This window comes from Haliotis rubra, unplaced genomic scaffold, assembly GCF_003918875.1.
Source record: "Haliotis rubra isolate DU_JTF1 unplaced genomic scaffold, ASM391887v1 Scf26, whole genome shotgun sequence".
Classification (NCBI taxonomy): Eukaryota; Metazoa; Mollusca; class Gastropoda; order Lepetellida; family Haliotidae; genus Haliotis; species Haliotis rubra.
Window position 1 is genome coordinate 1,366,969 of NW_025766669.1, and position 14,233 is coordinate 1,381,201.

At 40.7% G+C, this 14,233-nt stretch overlaps 1 protein-coding gene across 3 annotated transcripts; it reads right to left on the reverse strand.

Moving 5' to 3' along the window:
- Positions 1 to 846: 846 nt before the first annotated feature.
- LOC124280046 lies at positions 847 to 12,385 on the reverse strand. 3 transcript variants are annotated; one of them, XM_046715926.1, is made up of 7 exons: positions 12,269 to 12,385; positions 7,262 to 7,537; positions 5,873 to 6,172; positions 4,839 to 4,868; positions 3,217 to 3,297; positions 2,858 to 2,890; positions 847 to 1,723 (listed from the first exon to the last, which is right to left on the reverse strand). In XM_046715926.1, exons 1-7 carry the CDS (start codon positions 12,315 to 12,317, stop codon positions 1,587 to 1,589), a joined length of 906 nt encoding a protein of 301 aa, XP_046571882.1. In that variant the 5' UTR covers positions 12,318 to 12,385; the 3' UTR covers positions 847 to 1,586. The 3 variants fall into 3 exon arrangements, with proteins under 3 accessions (XP_046571882.1, XP_046571881.1, XP_046571880.1); XM_046715925.1 differs by having other exon boundaries at positions 2,801 to 2,890; XM_046715924.1 differs by lacking the exon at positions 847 to 1,723 and having other exon boundaries at positions 2,497 to 2,890.
- Between the last annotated feature and the right edge of the window lie 1,848 nt (positions 12,386 to 14,233).

Here is a 14,233-nt window from a genome sequence, read left to right on the forward strand (position 1 = left end):
TGTGTTAGATTTGCTGTTAGGCTGCATGTCAAATTTTATTTAGTTGAGAACAATGTCCTCAGCTGCCACTCTAGGAGTTGTTGGGGCATGTGTAAAGTCGTTTGGTAACAAGTTGGTTTGGTTGGTTGGTTGTTTAACGCCCCACTCAACAATATTGAATCTGGACCAGACAAGCCATTGATTAACAGCTGTAGCATCGATCTACGCAATTTGGATACGGTGACATGTGTCATCCAAGTCAGTGAGCTTGACCACCCGATTCCGTTAGTCGCCTCTTACGACAATTTTGCAAGCATTAGTTGCTGAAGACCAATTCTATACGATGACATGTGGCAATTGCATGTCAAGTTTTCTTAAGTCTAGATCACAACTACCTGGTTGAGGTAAATACCATTTCACTCTATTTGTTAAAAACAAACGTTGACCCAAACCTTGTTAAGTTGTAAGTAGCCAGTTGTGAATAAAGCATCTCACGAAACAATAGTAGTTCCGGATTTTATAATACCGACACAGCGTATCATGCAATCTATTAAAAGTTATAAAACGTTTGAGTACAACAAAGGAAAATCGTTTGGATCGTTCATGACCGACCACGCCTTTGAATATAGGGGCGGTGGGGTAGCCTTAAGCTTGTAGTTAAAGCGATCGCTCGTCACGCCGAAGAGTACAATGTGTGAAACCCATTTCTGGCGTGATATTGCTGGAATATTGATAAAAAAGTAAAACCGAAACTCACTGACTCAGTCGCTTTGAAAATACACTCGCCAGGACCCTGTGAAACACAAGATGTGTCATCCTACATCTGACTTAAATTCGTAGAAAACGATACATTATACGAATAGCTGATGGGTTTTAATAATTTTATTTAAGTACATACATTCCACGCTATAAAGATGTGAGTTTAACAATATACATCAATTTCGATATCGACTTACTATAACTGTGAAGAGTGAAGAGTTGTGAAAAGAAAAATGTTTTCATCCCGTTGAAAAGAGGCAGTTGGGTAGTCTGGTAGTTCGTCGCGCCGAAGACCCTGGTTCGATTCCCTGTGTGGAGTCCCCATCCCCAGTCGTAGAACGCTGCCCCCAAAACTTTGATAGACTGGTTTCCAAATTGGCACTGGTCATTTTGGGGTTTGTCAGCCACACCACACATGTACCGGCGGGTTTAACCGGAGCGGTAAACGCCTGAGATCTGCTCTACTTCCAGCCTTCCGCCCACATTACGCTTACGCTCAGTGACAAACAGACCTTTTGGAATTGTCTCATGGTTGTCATTTGACAGTAAGGAATCGGTAATCCCTGCAGGTATAACAAATTTCCGATATAACCACCCCCAAATTAGCCAACTATTACGACTGTCAACATCTGTGACAGCCAAGCATGGCTGTGTTCTTGGTCCGGTCTAGTAACGTCATATTTGGCAGTCGCGAAATTTGGAACCAGAACTGGTTCTTGAATATACATTTATCACCGAAAATCTGGTACTGGAAGTAAGCTGTGCCCCGTCTCAGTACTGGAAGTAGTCCATAGGCCCTAAAGACTGATTCAGAAATTACATTGAATAAAATTCACGCATTGAAGTGTTTAATGCTTGTTGATAGTTGCATTGTGTGGCAGTTCATAGTCTCTCGACTCGTATATGCAGTCGTCTGTGACTCCCCCCGACACAGCGAACCCCAGATCTTTGATGCTTTCAGACTCCCACTCGGATCCTGGTTCATCTGAAACCAAACGATTTGTCATTGTCTCTTTGTGATGATATTTGAAGACATTTGTAAAGGTTTTTAAATATACTGATTTATGTCGTCCCTTAAGCTATGTAAATGTGAGTGCTTCACGATGGTCTTTTTGTCCGAGCATTTGTAGAAAATAATTTTAGTAAGTACTGAATACGCCTTTTTATCATTTAACTAAACAGTTTATTCGTGACATAAGCTTATGATATAAAAACATGTATTTCATGCACCAATAACAAAAGTATGCAAAATAGATAGGCGGATCCAGAAGGGGGTAGGGATTGGGGGTTGTGCAGTTGTGGGTCAAAGTGAAATGTGCACACGCACACGCACGCACGCACACAGCACACAGACACACACACACACACACACACACACATACACACACACACACACTTCTCAAAAGCTGTATCTGCTCCTGAAATTAGTTAACCTGAAGTGGGTCGCCAGGAAACAACTCGGCGTTTCAAATTACAAATGATTCTGGTGGTCTCAACGTTGTGTTTGCTGGCAAAGTTACAGGTGCAACATAAGGATTAACGCTGGTACGCTCACAGAGGTGACGGTCTGTGATAATACGTGGTACGCTCACAGAGGTAACGGTCAATGATAATACGTGGTACGCTCACAGAGGTAACGGTCAATGATAATACGTGGTACGCTCACAGATGAAACAGTCAATGATAGTATGGTACACTCACAGAGGTGACGGTCAATGATAATACGTGGTACGCTCACAGAGGTGACGGTCAATGATAATACGGTCAATGATATGATAATACGTGGTACGCTCACAGAGGTAACGGTCAATGATAATACGTGGTACGCTCACAGAGGTGACGGTCAATGATAATACGTGGTACACTCACAGAGGTGACGGTCAATGATAATACGTGGTACACTCACAGAGGTGACGGTCAATGATAATACGTGGTACGCTCACAGAGGTGTCGGTCAATGATAATACTTGGTGTGCTGTCAGAAGCATGTCAGATGTTATCAAGTAATAGCCACACATAAAACAAACACAAAATATGTATATTGAGAGAGTACTGTTATTACCTTCAATAGTTTCAGGCTGCCCGGTTCTTGGCGTAATGTATGTCACTCGATACTTACCAGCTGCACGCTTTCCCAGCCCTGCTGACATGGCTGAAATGAATGTAATATATTCATCATATGAATATATCGGGGCGGTGGGGTAGCCTAGTGGTTAAAGCGTTCGCTCGTCACGCCAAATATCCGGGTTCGATTCGCCACAGCGGTATAATGTGTGAAGCCCATTTCTGGTGTCCGCCGCCGTGATATTGATGGAACATTGCTACAATCGGCGTAAAACTCACTCACTCACTACAAATATATCAAGTTCATGCAGTCACCATGTAAAATTCAGGATTACATTTTTATTATTTTTTTACAGATTAAGAGATTATCGATGACATTATATTGACTGTGGTATCAGAAACAAGTGTTACTACCTTTACACGTCAAACAGCATCCCACAACCAGAGCCAGGATACCCAAGGCCAATGCTACTGACGCGCCGATGAAAAGCGGACCTTGAAAATATATCCAAAATCAGACGATTGACGCGCATCCTTGAGAATCCAGGAAATTATATATCCTAGATAGCAAGATTTATACCGTGGACCCGTAGCTACATTACATTTGAGGCTGACTCGAACGGCTAAGTCTTAAAAAATAGACATCCAATCAAATTATTCTCATGAGCGAATAAATTATGTGCTAAGTTACCCATGGGAGAGATGAAGATGGTGATATTAAAATCGATACATGTTATCGAGGAGACTCACAGATTAGTTCTCAGAAGCATAGCCCTTAAACTATGTGTTTCCTAGAAGACTTTCAAGTGTTCTGTTGTTTGAATGTGGAGAGGGGCCTAACAGACATTTTATTTCTTTACATTTTTCGACATTTTCATTTTCAACTTCTGCTACAGCTTAAGCATTTTCTTCCCACAGAGATTACTTGTCATATCTTCCTACGAACCTCTGTTCTAATACGGCCACATTTCCCGGTTCTCATAAAATCCCCTAGCGGCACAAAATCGCAACACAAATTGTCTCCCTTCTTTCTATCCAATCAGAACATGTGTTACATCGACTTAGATCGAACTTGAATAATACAAGCAAATGTGGGGCCACAAATATCCCTCCTCAGCCGTGGACTTGTGTTGATGTGACACACAAGGCATTTAATGGCTAGCTAAACGATCGAGGGCGGTTGAAACGCCATTGATCCGTTATTTACACGACTGAGTTCTGTCTTTAAGACACGTTTGCGTATCGCGCAGGTGAAGAAGTTCTAGTTTTCCCGAAGCATACGGAAATTACCGAGGCCTTGCAAAATGATCACTTTTGAAACAACGTCGCTGATTGCACAACTAAATCTGATTGCAACCAATCATGAATCCTGAACACTCGCACCATGAAAGGGCCGTATTAGAACAGAGGTTCGTAGGAAGATATGACAAGTAATCTCTGTGGGAAGAGAATGCAGTTTATAAGGTGAAATCTGCAGTAATTTTCCTTCCTCAAAAGCGATGTAGATACGAAGGTAAGTGTACACAGTGTGAGGCGGGACTTCCCTTTAGATCCCGATAGGCGATCAAAAAAACATCAAACTACTCTAACAAGAACGATTGATTTGCACAAAAATAAAAAGCCATACATAAGATCATCTAAACCTTCATTCCGTGGCCAGTGAGCAATATATTTATGTATACTTCGACCTTTGTACATGATTATGGTATTTCACCGTTACATGGTACAAATATCTTTAGACCCGTGAAGATCCGGGTTAGAATTGATCTTCAGTAACCCATGCTTGTCCTAAAAGGCCACTAACAGAATCGGGTGGTTAGGATCGATGACTTGGTTGGCACATGTCACCGTATCCCAATTGTGTAAATTGATGCTCATGCTGTTGCTCACTGGATTGTCAGGTCCAGATTCGAATATTTACAGACCGCCACCATATATAGTTGGACTATTGCTGAGTGCGGCGTAAAACTAAACTCACCCACTCTCTCACTCACTCAAATATCTTTATTTATTGTAAAACCCGACGTTGAACTTACTCGAGGAAGGTAGGTCAGTATTCATTTCATCTGGAAATAAATACGGAAACATGTATGATGAACTGACACATGGTAAAGCTGTCAATATTTGTTCTGTGGTTCACAACTTTCGTCTTCCCTGAATTTTCATCCCGAAGTTAAATACTACAAAGTTTTCTCATCTCAGTTTTCTGCACTGCACAGACTTATGCCTTTACGTGGTGATAACAATCATAGCCTCGGATAAATCTAGTCAGCTTGACCTTTCATCATCTCTATTTTTTAACATCATTGTGCCCGAAGCAAAACGACTCTCTCCCCGACAATCTCAATTTAAAGAAAATATCAAGTGATCAATTTTCGCCATACATGAATTTTTGTTTTAGTTTCGCCCGTCAATTCTCTTGCTGAGTGGGTTTGGTGTAACAGACTATGTTATTTGTAAGTCATTTAACTGAGTAAGTAAGTACAAGCAATGCACCAGCAATATCACGGCGGGGGACAGCAGAAGTGGGTTTCACACATTGTACCCATTTGGGAATCGAACCCGGGTCTTCGGCGTGACGAGCGAACGCTTTAACCACTGGGCTACCCGACTGTCCCTAGTTTAAGAGTGAGAAGATTTGCTTAACATCACTTTAAACTAATTTACTGTGTTTCTGTTTTGATACGCCTTAAGTGATGCAGGTTTTGTGTGTGTCTATTGAGAAACCCATGTCCATAACCTTCTCGCACCTCAGAGGGATGCAGTTCTACACATCACATCACAATACTTGATTACTGTTAGGTACAGTAGACCTAGAGTAAGAAAGTTTTACCAAAAATTCAGTAAATTAGTTAACAGCTTTCACACCGAAGACCCGGGTTCGATTCCCCACATGAGCACAATATGCGAAGCGCATATCTGGTGTCCCCTGCCGTGATATTGCTGGAATATTGCAAAAAGCGGCGTAAAACCAAACTCACTAACTCGCTCACTCACTCACTCACTCACTCACGCACATCATGTACAAAGCGGCGTTAAACCAAACGTTAAACCAGACGTAAATACTTGCCACGAACAACAATGCTGTAGTTGAAAACGTAGCTGCCCCTGGCGTTGGAGACGTTGACGATGTAAACCCCAGCATCCTTGTCCGTGACATCCACGTGGTCGAGCTGCAAGCGGTAAGATATACCGGAAATGTGCTTCAGTTCTGTGCGACTTCTCGTAGGATCCACTCGGGACAAAATTCCATTGGACAGGATTCCATACCAGTCGGTAATGACAGGTTCGGGCTTTGCAGTGAGGTTGAAATGAATCCGCTCCCATCTGCCGGACCCTTGCGCCATGTTAACGTTGACATGCGGAGCACCTAAAAAATACAGATTCCGTTTAAACGAAAAGAGAATTTTGTGGTGCCATACATGAAGGTAAATAATGGTAATACGAACCTTTTTCCATCAGCACTGAATCTCTTCGGTAACCTTTAAGTTCCGATGGACCATGGGTGGTGTCGTTGGTCATTGGTCATTGGCTCCCTCCCTCTGCAAGCAGTCTGCGGGCTGCTGTTTATTTTGTTGACAGTTACATAGACAGATTCTTTAATACAAATGCATAAACTCGGTGATTACAATGTGATTAGGTTGTCTGACAAAACATCCACTTGCACAGTTTGAGATCGATTGGGTCATTGGATGAAGAGATATTTACAAAAAAACGGGTCAACATGCATTTCATGCCCAACTATAGGCTGAAATTCCGTGACTAATACGAACGTTTATGTCTCTTCCATGTCCTTCCTATTAGCCAATCATATTCCACCTATCATATTACTTGCAAATGGCGACAGCGCCCGGTCAAGACAGTCTAATTGATAAGATCTATATTGTAATGACTCGTTCACTTGAGCAGTTTGATTAAGGACATGAAAAGATTTGAAAAATACCTGCCGACGCCAAGCTCACGATACATATATTTCGCAAATCCTGAAATCGACCGACATCCGCAAGGCAGTTTCGATTTTGTTCCGCGAATTTAGTTGAACAATGCATAGACAGTGCAGCCAATACATTACTTGGCTTTATGCCTCCAATAAGAAGTGAAATCAGCCATAACGAGATATAGACACACAGCAATATTAACGATATAACAACATCGCCTCCGGCTCGGTGGATAAAACCAAACACAAGGTGCATAAACCCCGTATACTCCTCATTACAATGCTACAACTCATAGTGCCTGAGATGAAACAGTACGTGTGGCAAATTGAATACCTTCTTTAGCAAGAATAAACTTATCGTTAGTAAGGGAAGAATGGCAGTGTTCAATTAATTAAAGATTAAATAATCGGGGTAAAATATTCGATTAGAAGAGATGCGTAAATGAAACGACATGAAAACCTCCATGTCTTTTACTAGCAATAAAAATAATTTTGATAATGTTTAAACAGAAACTATCTTACGTTCAGCTGTAATAGTGAAGGATTGACTTCGACTTGGAATGCAGGAACACTGAAATTGCTGTTTCCTTCTCCAGATGAAACGTCTGATCTTCAGTTTAAATCCTTCCATATTGAAGTTTGTGTTAGATTTCCGTATCGGTTTGTTGTTTCTGGTCCAACTACAGTTCCTGGCCTGCTCCTCACGGTGCGTTAACGAATTATTCCGACATTGTAGTGTGAACGGCGTGTCAAGTACGGCAGCGGCCGCAGTGGCCACGGGCTTGGCTGATGAAGTATCTGCAAAAGAAAACGTAACTTGACAGTCAGAAGAAACTGGTAAACTGACGCTTGTCATCTATGCCAGTAGGAAGAGGCGACTTAATGGGTGCTCATGATATCTGTCACTGGATTGTCCTTCGATTTTCGATTATTTTAGAACGCTCAAATATCGCGCAAATATTGTTAACAACAAAAGTGGCAAAACAACTTAGGCGATCGTAGGTAAACAAATTCCTATCTTCAAATCCATAAAACGGTTTTGTTGATCTGGTCAATCTTATGCACATATGCAATATATTTACATCTTATGAAGAAGTTGAAAAACATAAATCATTATCCAAAAATATAAGGCTCTGAAAGGTGCACCTTGTAGTATCCACGAACAAGGATTTTTCATACCGACAAAAGATAGCTTGACTGGAATGAAATCCATGACAGTTGAGTCGTCTTAGGTCCATAAAGGACCAGGCCTTTCAGCGCCAAGTGAGTGAGTCAGCTTTGTTTTACGCAACATTCCAGCAATATCACGTTTGGTGAAAGGATGAATGAGAACTGAAGTGTTGGACAGGATGTAGCCGAGATCTGACGATTATTTGGGGACGTGTTAAACTACGGATATACCGAACTCAAAGTATTCACCAATTTTGTGTCCGTTATATCCGTAGCAACTGACCGAAACCAAAAGATTCTATATATCCGATAGAAGTGCGTTCGTTATAAACATTGCCGACTATGTTCGCCGCATGGTTTTCTATACCAGACTATTTTGTAGCTAACACATCCCACGAGGAATCAATTGTATGTTTTGTTTTATGGCGACGTTTTATGGCGACGTTTAAAAAAAGCACAGAAATAGTGCTACACCGTGCAACTTAAAATTAATTACAGAATCAACAGATGTAATTTCTGGGTATCGAATACTCAATAGGATCCGCAGATATGAAAGCTACATGGGCGGATCCAGGAATTTTGAAAGGAGGCGGGGTCAGGGGGTTGAACCCTGAACCCCCCTATTGGCTCCGCCATCGTAAAAAAAAAATCTTCGATAAGTCTTAAGTCATTTTCAAAAGGGAGCGATCCGCCAATGAAGCATAATATTAACTGCGGTTATAACAAACTCGAATGGACCATCGGCTTTATTTCGCTATACCCGTAGTTCGTTATACGGATTTCGACTGAAATATACAGCAAATGACTGGGATCTAAAGCATGTTTCGCTATATCCGTTGGTTCGCTATCAGCATGTTCGTTATAAACGTACATTACTGTATTGTAAATTCAAACGTTATCAATCGTTTTCGGTAGCATTCATTCAATTGTGTGCAATGCCGTCATTCTCGAATGATATAGTATTCTATGACGTCATTAAAATGAGTATTACTACTACTAACGCTATATGCACCTACTAGAATGGATCATAATCAAACAATATCTGTACAAACACCATAACTTAAGGCAATATAGTAAACTTTGCTTATAACGAACACGGCACGGTAATGACGAATTCACTGATATAACAAACCGAACTGTGGGTCCCAGTCATAGTGCATTTGAGTCGAAATGCATTTTTTTGAAAACTATGGTAAGATTTAACCAAATTTGGGTGCCCCTTTGAGTTCGTAATAACCGTAGATAATGTACATCCAAATACAATGACACGGAAGAACCATACGATTCCATGTACCCATGGTGCGATTCGTACAGAGATGATCGGTGTCTCAAGCGAGCGTTTTATGAGCTTTTTGTTGCAGGCTCTCAACTGTGGGAGATAAATATGACGACATTGCACTTATTGATCAGCTGGTTATGACTTCCGTATGGAAACTAATATGCCTTCCTCGATATGATATTTACTGCACATCTTATATTATATTACGAGAACGTCCTCTTACAGTTAACAGAAGATCTGAAGCTGCGAAGTGAGTGAGTTGCGTTTACGATGTTTGTAGCAAATTCCAGCAACATCACGACGGGAGACATCAGAAATAACGCTTCACACATTGTGCCCATGTGGGGATTCGAACCCGGGTCTTCGGCGTGACGAGCGAACGCTTTAACCACTAGGCTACCCCACCATCTCTCAACGCTGCAGAGTACCTGTATACGGTGCATTATGCCTCACGAGTTGATATACGGGGACATGCAACGGTAGCGAAACAAACCCAACATGGCTGCATACGATTAATAGAAGCGACAAAACCTTTTCCATAGCCACAAACAATTTGTCCCACGAGTCGACTTTAGCCTGATTCATGATAATTTGTTTATGAATAACCTAAAATACTGATGACACTGGTGTCCTCCCATTACGCAGACAGGCAGTTCGCAACAATACACAACAACATTTACGGTTCAATGAACATATTAGCTACTACCTTTTACCTATACATTATAATGGAATAGTCCAAATAAAAACACAGGAACAAACTGAAGCTATATTATTTACTTTGAAAGATAGCCGAAAAGACAGTAATTTGAATTTTTATTGCTGCAATATAAAAACAGTTGATTTCCATAAACATTTCGGTTTAACCTTCTAGTCTAACGGGAGTTGGCATCCTCATATTGAAAACATTGACAAAAAGATATCTGAAATGATTGGAGTAGTTCCTACGAAACAGCATTCTCTTCCCACAGAGGTTACTTGTCATATCTTCCTACGAACCTCTCTTCTAATACGGCCATATTTCCCGGTTCTCATAAAATCCCCTAGCGGCACAAAATCGCAACATGAATTATCTCCCTTCTTTCTATCCAATCAGAACACGTGTTACATCGACTTAGATCCAACTTGACAAAACAAGCAAATATGAGGCCACAAATATCCCTCCTCTGCCGTGGACTTGTGTTGATGTGACACACAAGACATTTAATGGCTAGCTTGTCCGTTGTCAACGAGGGCGTTGGAGACGCCATTGATCAGCCATAACATGACTGAGTTCTGTCTAGAAGAAACGTTTGCGCATCGCACAGGGGAAGAGGTTCTAGTTTTCCCGAAGCATACGGAAATTACCGAGGTCTTGCGAATGATCCCTTTTGAAACAACGTCGCTGATTGCACAACTAAATCTGATTGCAACCAATCACGAATCCTGAACAATCGCACCATGAAAGGGCCGTATTAGAACAGAGGTTCGTAAGAAGATATGACGAGTAACCTCTGTGGGAAGAGAATGACTAAACAGAACAACACCAGTTTTTCTTCAGGATTTACTTCCACCTGCAGTAAGCAACTCAACATCATCTTTCATTCCATCAGCAGTTAAACGTGGAATAGTATTCCCTTAGCTATCAGCAGTTAAATGTGGAATAGTATTCCCTTAGCTATTAGAAATTGCGACTCATGACTCGTCGTATCATTTAAATCTTATATGCACGTGAAAGATAAATGTGAACCTAAATATCATTCTTATGGAATAAAGAAGTTAAATGTTTTGCACACAAGATTAAGATATATCACGAGTACACTTTATAATGTGGCGAATCAAGTCAATGTGGCCATGGATGTGAGAATGTTTTTCATTACTTCCATGAATGTCCATTGTATACTTTTCAAAGACATAAACTGTTACAATCTTTAGTTAACTTCTGTTGTACATATCCTATTATTGGGGGAGGGCTTTTCTATCAATAAACACAGTGACAAACCTGTTTTTATATTCAATGGTAACTGATAGTAAAAACAATCTTGAGAAGAGAAATCATTTAATCACAACAAAGTTCTATTTACACACAATCAAACTTCTCTGTAACCTGTTTCAGACTTAATCTACTCTACTCACTAGACAGTGGACTGTTCCATTATAGGTAGGTGTTACCCTAATTAACCTTCTAGTTTAGTGTCTGTCAAATGGGTGTCTGTAAAATGTGTGTCTGTCAGTTGGGAGATAACCATGACACCACGTATTCACGAAAGGGTTAGCGTATCCCGCCTTACCTCTGTCACGCGTCACAAACACACGCAAAGGCAACACAGTTGTCCAAAATTAGAATACCGCTTGACAATACTGTACTAGTCAAAATAGGATATTACATCAAGTAGTATTTTCGGTACTGATGCGACAAATGTAAAAATGTCCTCCAAATATCTATAACGGACTATAGGCGCTCTTTCGTCATGTTGAGACCCGTGAAGGTCCGGGTTAGAATGAGCCTTCAGTAACCCATGCTTGTCGTAAGAGGCGACAAACGGAATCGGGTGGTCAGGCTCGCTGGCTTGGTTGACACATGTCATCGGTTCCCAATTGCGCAGATCGATGCTCATGCTGTTGATCACTAGACTGTCTGGTCCAGACTCGATTATTTACAGACCGCCGCCATATAGCTGGCATATTGCTGAGTGTGGCGTTAAACTAAACTCACTCACTCGTCATGTTGAAGGTCCGGGTTCGAATCCACTATGAATGAATTGCCGGAATAGTGCTGAACCTGTGTCTTCCATAAAACAATAATAATGCCTTGAAGGCTGTAACCTTGATCAAACAAGCTTTGAGCATTCAAATGTGTCGTAAGTCTTTGGAAACGGTACGTGTTATCGGAAGATGTCATTCCACTATGGCATATCTTAGTGTGTGGTTAAGAGTTCTATAATTCAGAAATATTTGCGGAGTAACCCAAGTATGGGCTTTACCCTGTGTACCTTTTCCGGAATTCAAAACCGAATCTGTTTTCCTTGACAATATCTGAACAGAGTAAGCAGAAAAGTCAATCGTAGAAAAAAAACATTATTTTTGTACGCTTCAATACTCACAAATACTGGTGTTTTGTAGGACCACCAGCAGAAGAACAGTCAGGTGCATGGTTGCGTGGATATGCAGTAAATGGATGAAGCGGTAGTCACACAGTGCAAGTCGCTCAAAGCCTTGTAAAAAAGCACGAGGAAATATGACTCACACTAATTGTGAAATTAGTTCACGCCTGTCACTGCAGTTTAGGATAATACATTTTTAATTTAACCCCAATATGTGGAAGTAGGCACCAAATTTATATTCCGTTAATAATGATAATTTTATTTCATTAATTATCTGCAACCAACATCGTGTTTCTAGATGCCAGACAGGACAAATCATGCAACTAAATACAATAAATAATAACGAACACCATATAACAAATTGTATTTCTGTTGTTTTCTTTGTTTTCTTAGGGTTTTGTTTTTGTGTTTGCATTTAACGAATTATGTATCTTTCGTTGTTTTGTTGGGGTTTTGTGTCGGGTTTTTTAATGGTTTCGCTTATAACGAATTGTATTTACTGTTGTTTTGTTGCGTTTTTTGTATGTTTATTTTTTTGTACAGGTCTAGACTAGGGTCTTAACCCATGGTATCATTGTATTCGAGACTGATCACGCTTTCATGTTACATATCTAATAATAAAATAATATAGCGCCAAACTCCACACTAGGTATGCTCATAGCGCTAACAATCAAGGCACAGCACATTATTACCCTGATAACCCAAGCTGCCTGTTAGGCGCTAGAAGGTTATAGTCATATGACATTTTCCACCGGGTACCCATTTTCTGCTGAGTGAACAGAGGCAATTTTGAACAAACTCACTTGCCTAAGGTGAGACTACATGTATCACACTTTCTTCGTTGTGGGGCAGGACTCAAGTCCTAGAAACTCTCAGGAGTCAAGGTGCCAAACATGGTGACCCATCCAAGGACTCTCCGAGCTCGACGCTGCTTAACTTCACCGATTTGTGACCTGAGCTTTGAGCACAGGACCACGCGCCACCACAATATTTCCTTAGTTTCTGGTGAGATTGACGTATATTTGTGTATTTGCCCAAACTCTCGTTTTCCTTGGTAATTACATGGAAGTTTCAGTCTGAGTCCGTTTACGCAGTGATAGCAGTAATGGTCGTAATGTTTCTCGAAGTGTGCTAATGAATTTTGTTTTTTGAAGTGAAATAATGAAATATATTTCTCGAAGAGTAGTGATGAATGGTTTTTAAAGGGTAGTAATGAAATAATGTCTTGAAACGTTACGGTAGTAATGAAATGTTTTTCACAATGGGTAGTGGTGAAATATAATTCTCAAAGTGTAGTAATGAAGTTTATTTAGCGAAGTAACTGACTGACTGACTGACTGAGCAATATTCCAGCAACATCACGGCGGGGGACACCAGAAATGGGCCAACGCTTTAATCATTAGGCTACCCCACCGCCCATTAGCAAAGTAAAGTCATGAAATATACACAAAGAACTTATTAAGCACCCCCTGTATTTTTGCAATGATAGGTTTTTAACACGTACATAATACTTCTCGTGGTGGCCACAATGGCAAAACATGAGTTTTTCTAACCCGTATTCTTCTTTGACTCATAATAAAACGACAAAATGATTGGAATCTGTGATGATTTTATGATGATAACTGCTCATTTGAAGAAAACACACTGATTTTCATACAAAACCATGTCTGTACAAGTATGGTTCTGGAATGTTTAATGTGGAATTTATTGGTGAATGTGAACATTCAAAACGTCATTTTGCGTGTCTTACACAATTCAAGGTCAATACCGAGTGTGACTGTATGACAGTGAGTGAGTGAGTGAGTTTAGGTTTACGCCGCACTCAGCAATATTCCAGCTATATTGCTGAGTGCGGTGTAAAACTAAACTCACTCACATACAGCACACTCCTCCTCATACCAACTGTCACCCTCCTGATCCTATGAAGGGCCAGTCTAAGCCATTTCCTCGTGTAAAGCAGCTTCC